The 6,507-nt window shown below is 51.3% G+C and overlaps 1 protein-coding gene across 1 annotated transcript; it reads left to right on the forward strand.

The window, feature by feature from the left end:
• Positions 1-13: 13 nt before the first annotated feature.
• On the forward strand, positions 14-1,126 carry CECR6 (cat eye syndrome chromosome region, candidate 6; the record flags this gene model as incomplete). Its single annotated transcript, XM_014937290.1, has 1 exon — positions 14-1,126. A coding segment is annotated over one exon (1,089 nt), but the record flags the coding sequence as incomplete, so codon positions are not given.
• Between the last annotated feature and the right edge of the window lie 5,381 nt (positions 1,127-6,507).

Here is a 6,507-nt window from a genome sequence, read left to right on the forward strand (position 1 = left end):
CGGCGGGGCTGGAGGTGGGGGGGGTCCCGGCGGGCGGCGCTGGGGTTTCCAGGCGCTGTCCCTGGTGCTGCTGCTGGGGCAGGGCGCGCTGCTGGACCTCTACCTGATCGCCGTCACCGACCTCTACTGGTGCAGCTGGATCGCCACCGACCTGGTGCTGGCCGCCGGCTGGGGCATCTTCTTCTGCCGCAACAGCCGGGCACGACGCCGGGAGAGGCACCCCCACCTTCCTCCCCACCCTCCACCTCCCCTTCCCACCGGCCCGCCGCCTCCACACCCGTTGCTGCTACACGGTCCCCCCGGTGGCCGAGGGGCCGGTGGCCGCGGGGCCGGCGCTTCCCCCCGCGGAGGCGACTTCGCCTACGCGCACCTGGCTTGGCTCATCTACTCCATCGCCTTCACGCCCAAAGCGGCGCTGATCCTGGGCACTTCCATCCTGGAGCTGATCGAGCTGCGCCTGCCCCTGGGCACCACCGGTTTCCGCATCACCCTGGCCCTCTCCGCCCCGCTGCTCTACTGCCTGCTGCGGGCCATCGGCGCCGAGGGCACCGGGCAGCTTCTCCTCCCGCCGCAGCCGCCTCCGCAGCACCGAGCCGCCGCCGCTTTCCTCGCCACCTGCCTCGACTTGCTCGACAGCTTCTCCTTGCTGGAGCTGGTGCTGCAACCCGGCCGGCCGGCTCCTCTGCCCGCCCCGCTTCGCTACCTCCTCATCGCCGTTTATTTCCTCTGCTTGGCCTCTCCGGTGCTGTGGCTTTACGAGCTCAGCGCCGCCCGCCCCCCCGGGGCCGCCCGCCTCGCCCTCCACCTCCTGCTGCCCGCCGGGCTGCTGGACGCCCCTCTCCTGGCCCTGCGCTGCCTCCTTCTCCTCCGCTACCAGCAGCCCCTCTCCCTCTTCATGCTGAAGAACCTTTTCTTCTTGACCTGCCGCGGCCTGGAAGCGCTGGAGACCTGCTGCCTCCTCCGCCCTTCCACCTCCCCGCCGCCCGCCAAGTACGGCCCCTCCGCCGCCGCCCCCGCCGCCCCGCTGGCCCACGGGCTGTCCGACGCCGACGTGGGGCCCCACGGGTACGTCAACGCCTTGGCGGTCACCGCCCAGGGCTGAGCATCCTCACACCCACCCGCTCAGGTTCCCGCCGCCGTGGCCGGGGGGGGGACACGGGGGGACGGGGACGCGGGCTCCCCGGTCAGACTCTCGCTCTTCCCCCCATTCCCTCTCCCGTGGACAAACCCCTCAGCTCAAACCCGACTACCTGCAGGAGCCTGTCCCCCCGAAAGCCCCCCTGCCCTTCACAACGAGTCTTCTTCTAGAGGCTGTTTGGAGGGTCCCGCTCTCCCCTTCTCACTCCCCTCCAGGACATCGTGTTGCTTTGTGACCGTCGAGGTTTAGTTTTTCCTTTTCCTCCTAAACAACAGGGACCAGTGGATTTTTTTTTTTTTTTTTTTTGGTCCCCCTCCTTTAAGAACTCCTGCTGACCACCATGAGGAGATGGGGAGGGGGTGTGAGGGGTCCGACCAGCAGAGACGTGCCTTTGGGGTGCGGGCAGGACCAAAGGGAGCACGCGTTGGGTCTTGCAAAGCTGCCACCTCCCTTCCCCAGCAGCAGAGCTGCAGAAGGTCTTCGTGTGCCGGCTGGGGAACCTCCGGGGGAGGTTCATTTCAAACCTAGGAGCCACTTTCTCCAAGTTGAAAATGTCTACCTCTGTGCTTCAAAAACCTTTCGCATCTTACGTCGACTTCACGCGTGAATCCGGCACGGACATAAATCCAGGGGTTTAGACCCCGTTTCACTCCCACCGAGACATTTCTTTCTGGTGAGAACAGGGTTTACAGCAGCTCGCTGCTTGCTTCAGACAGCAGCCCCCAGGTGCTGGGGGCTCTCATTTCTCTGTGAATATGCATGTTTATGGCATCAGTGTTGGTTTTTCTTTTACACGGAGTGTAGGGTCTCCCTTTCCACAGGCCGGGAAGGCTGGAAAGTTTTCCTCTGGCTCTCCCTCCGTGTCTGTTTGCGAGAGCAGAGACAGGGCTAAGCTGGCAAATTGTCCCCCCTGGCAAAGAGCAGAAGATGTCATTTTTGCCCAGGGGGGGACCCCGCGCTCGGTGAACCTCACTCCTCAGCACAGAGCTCCCAAGCTTTGCCAAAAGCCCATAATCCAGCACCCTGTCCTCCACCTGCATGTGGTTAAGGGTGGAACGGGGGAAAAAAATAATTAATTGTTAGTAACCTCTCCTAGAAACAGAGTTATCTTCGGTTTTAAGCTCCACGAATGTTTGGTGGGGGTTAAGACCTGCCCTTCCGCCTGGCTACGGCTGCTCCTGAAACCAACCCAAGGGAAGCAGGAGCACAGAGGCCACGTTTGGAGGAAGGACTTTTCCCCTCCCAGGCTTATATTTTTTTATCTGGGCAAGGCTACCTTTATTGGGAAAATGTGCTTCCTCTCCCCAGCCTTTTTTTTTTTTCAAGCCGTCCTGATGGGAAGGGGAAATAAAGCACAACCAACTGCTATCCAGAGCCAACAGCAGGACTGCCCAGACTTCTCCTGCGCACACATCCATTCTCTCCTTCAGAGCTTGGGCTTCAAGCAAGGACCTGCGTGGCCAAGCTTCCATCCCACCACCCTTCTCACGGCGTGGGATGGGCTGCCTGCTCCAGTGGACTGCTACAACAACATGTTTACAGTCTGCCAACTTCCAGCAGCCCCGCTGGCAGAAGTGGGGGTGCCACGGGGCTCTTCTCCCCCAGCTTTGGGGTGGCTGATGAGCTTCGAGGGGCTAGAAAAGCCCTAGAAAAGCTGGGGCAATAGAGCTGCTCCGTTCCGAGCTGCAGCTGGGATGGGTGGCTTGCTGCTCTCCCCCACGCCAAACGGAGAGTCAGCAAAGGCTTGGATTGCCTTTCCCACCAGTGCTTTATTTTTAATCTGAGCCCTTACGTGGGCAATCGTGTGAGTTTTGGCCAATGGCCTTTCTCTTCAGTAACTTCTTTTTGTCTGGACAATCTTGGTGCTGTGAGTGACTGTGATTGTAAAACTTGGTACTGTGAACTTTTTCCTATGTGATGTGAGATGTGTCGAGGGGATGCTAAGTTCCTGGCCAAAGGAGGTGTCGTTACAGGTATATTATGCTTGTACAGATACTTGTTTCCTTGCACCTTCCCTTTTTCAGCATTAAACAGATACTAAAAGCTCAGAAAGAAGTACAGTAGAGTTTCCAAGAGAGAATGAGATGATGCCTGTACCCAGGAGTACTCCATGCTTCAGTCAAACAGCTGAAGAAAAAAGAAAAAAAAAAAACCCACAACACCCCAAAACACCAAAAAAACCCAACAAACTTGGCCTAAAACAAGGTGAAGGAAAAGCTATTCACCCCCAACTATGTTTTGCTGCTCCTACGGCCAAGTTCACCCTAGCACCAAGGTGCTTAGAACATCCCTAATATGCTGAAGCATAAGCATAGTTGAGACACTAGAAGAATCCCAGCAGAATTATTAACAAGTCTCACTTCAGTACCCCTTCACAGCACATAAAGTTGCTGTTTCAACAGCGAGTGCCTTTTTCCATTTAAGACATTATTGAGAAAATGGCATAGTTGAAATTTATCTAGCCATGGCATATTCAAAAGGTTGACAGTGAAGTCACAGTTTCAATTTGTGCATGGACACAAAGGTTGCCTGGGACAGGATGACCCTGCAGAACGATGCCTCTGTTGTGTAGAACCCCTTTGTAGAAAATGTGGTTGGTTGTAGTGCCATGGTTTCTAGGTTGTTAGTAAACGTGCTGTTTGGAGAGCGGAAAGCTCTCGGAGTAGTTGGCCGTAGAGAAGCCCCCCCTTGCCACTAAAAGGGCAGCTCTGCTGCCACTTCAATTACTTATTACAGGGAAACATTTAAAGCTCCTCGATGTCTTGTTTCTAAGCCTGCTCCTCCTTTTGAATTCCCTTCTCTTTGGTAATTGAGCTCTCACTTCTTCCATTTAAACCCCCCTGCTGCAGGATAGATCTGTTTGCAGAAGAGAGAGACGGCGGTGCCGTTAAAGTGCAAGCAATACCTCACCCCGTGCACCTCGCACACCTACTGTATCTTCTGCCAACATCCAATTTACTGCTCCAGGTCAATAACACTTTGCTAAACAAAGTTGTGCCATACTAAGACGTGCGTCTCTCGGGGTTCTGTTACAAGCCTCATAACGCAACTCGGCAATTTAGCATTTTATTGCTCTCTGTTTGCTAATCCTGACAAAAGAGATGACGACTCCCAGGAGGGGAAACTGAAGTGAGAGGTAGGGCCTGTGGCCAATGGACACCTGGCATCCCCCTGGCATTAATCAGAACTTGTATTTTTTAAGAAGCAAGATTGTTAAAATAAAATTAGAAACTTGTGACTGATTTTGCTCTTTTTTTCCCCCCTCCTTTGGGTCTCGCTGGGCTATCCAGTTTCACATTCAGGGACCAACAGATGCATTAAAGTTACTTGATTTCCCGCTGTTGGATTGCTAAAGTAGCATCTGGATTTTTCCCCTCAAACAAACTTCTTGTATGTGAAAGCAAGTTCTAAAAGCTGTAACACCAAGGGAGTTATTTGAGAAGGGAATGACTAAGGCAAGAAAATCCAGATGACACTTCTGAGCTTCCTATTGAAATGATTTATAGGAATTCATACCACTTGAAAAAGGCTCATGGGAAAAAAAGAAATCAGATTTACATGTTAATTGCTCTAAGATAAAAGAAAACTTTGAGAAGCAAGATCATCAAAATGACAATTATTCACATCATCTGAGAAATGGGTTCTCATTGGAGAAGCGCTGAGATCACAGCTCCCGCTTGCTTAGCTCCTGTTGGGTTAAGTCCTGTACAGACATGAAACGAAGGTGGCACCCAGTCACCCCAGTTTGCAGGGACTGTCCCTTTGTTATTAGGCTTTCGAGGCACCTGGCTGCAGAGAAAGCAAGTTGTCTTAACAGTCCTGCCTCACTGAGAAGCCCTGCACAGGGTCTGGAGAAAAAGAGGCTGAGGGGAGACCTTATTGCTCTCTACAACGCCCTGAAAGGAGGGTGTAGACAGATGGAGCTCAGTCTCTTCTCCCAAGTAACAAGCTACAGGACAAGAGGAAACGGCCTCAAGTTGCACCAGGGGAGGTTCAGATTGGATAGTAGGAAAAGTTTCTTTACTGAAAGGGTTATCAAACATTGGAACAGGCTGCCCAGGGGAGTGGTAGAATCATCATCCCTGGAGGTATTTAAAAGAGAGGTAGATGTGGTGCTTACCGACATGGTTTAGTGGTGGTTTTTGTCAGTGTTAGATTGCTGGTTGGACTTGATGATCTGAAAGGTCCCTTCTAACCTAGACAATTCTATGATTCCATGAAATTACAAACATTTAACTTCTTCAGCACCCATTTTGAAAGAGCATGCACTTCCCACACATGAGGGCCCTCAGCTGTATCCAGCTCAACTGGATAGAGCTGCAACACTTTGCAGGAATGTTTTGATACTTGTCAACCAGTTCACTTCTAGCTCTCAGTTTTGCCTCAGATTTCTGTAAGAAATAGTAACAAAGGGAGTCAGACAGAATCAAGGACATAAGTGTTTAAGGAAATATATCCAAAAAGTATTCTTGTTTTTTAATTTAAGGAAAAAAACCCACAAGGTATAAACAACTAAAATCATAAAATACACAATACAATAGTGGTTGCAGGTCAAATGAACAGATTATCTTCTGAGATACCAGATTTTTAAAAAAGATGAAATAAGATTAAGATTTTTTAGATGAGTAAACTTAGAAGGCCAGGAAGATGACAGGCTTGTCTGAGCACAAAGGAGAAAGGCCTGGATGTATGTACATCTCACAAGCTGTTATCCAGTGGGTTGGACCACAGAAACTGCGATAACAAATCGGGCAAACACCAGCCATGACTGGTGGTCCACGACCCAGTCAGTGCTACGTGGGCCAACATGCAATCACTCACAGGGAACAAGTTTTTCTAGTGCATCAAGCCTAATCTTTTTAAAAGCACTGAATTTTATCGTTACCACCATTGCACCTGAAAGATGAACCCCTCAGTCTATTAAGTATTTCACAATGGTTGGCCTTGAACTTCTCATGCTTGAGTTTATACCCACATAAGTACATCTTGCAGTCATTTTAGCTCAGCCTCCCCTAACAGAGTTATTATCTCCACGCTGAAACAGCATCTGCTGAAGCTACACTTTTCCCCCCTCCAAAATAGTCTTTCATTTCCTTAATTGTGCGTTCCCATCTACATCTGCAGTTCAAATCTTCCTGGTGCTAAGATGTCCAAAAGCAGACAGCACTGCAGCAGTGCATCATAGGATACACCAGATTCCCCTGATTCAGTAATTCTATATTCAGCCCCAGATTCTTCTCAAAACTGTATAAACAGCCCCAATCCCATTTTTTGGTCCATTTTTACACCATTTGTCCTCTTGCTGGTTTTCAAACACATACCTCCCAGAAGGGAGAGTTACGCAGACTCCTAATTAGAAGTTTATCCCA

Source organism: Calidris pugnax, unplaced genomic scaffold (genome assembly GCF_001431845.1).
Source record: "Calidris pugnax isolate Ruff unplaced genomic scaffold, ASM143184v1 scaffold1, whole genome shotgun sequence".
NCBI classification, from domain to species: Eukaryota; Metazoa; Chordata; class Aves; order Charadriiformes; family Scolopacidae; genus Calidris; species Calidris pugnax.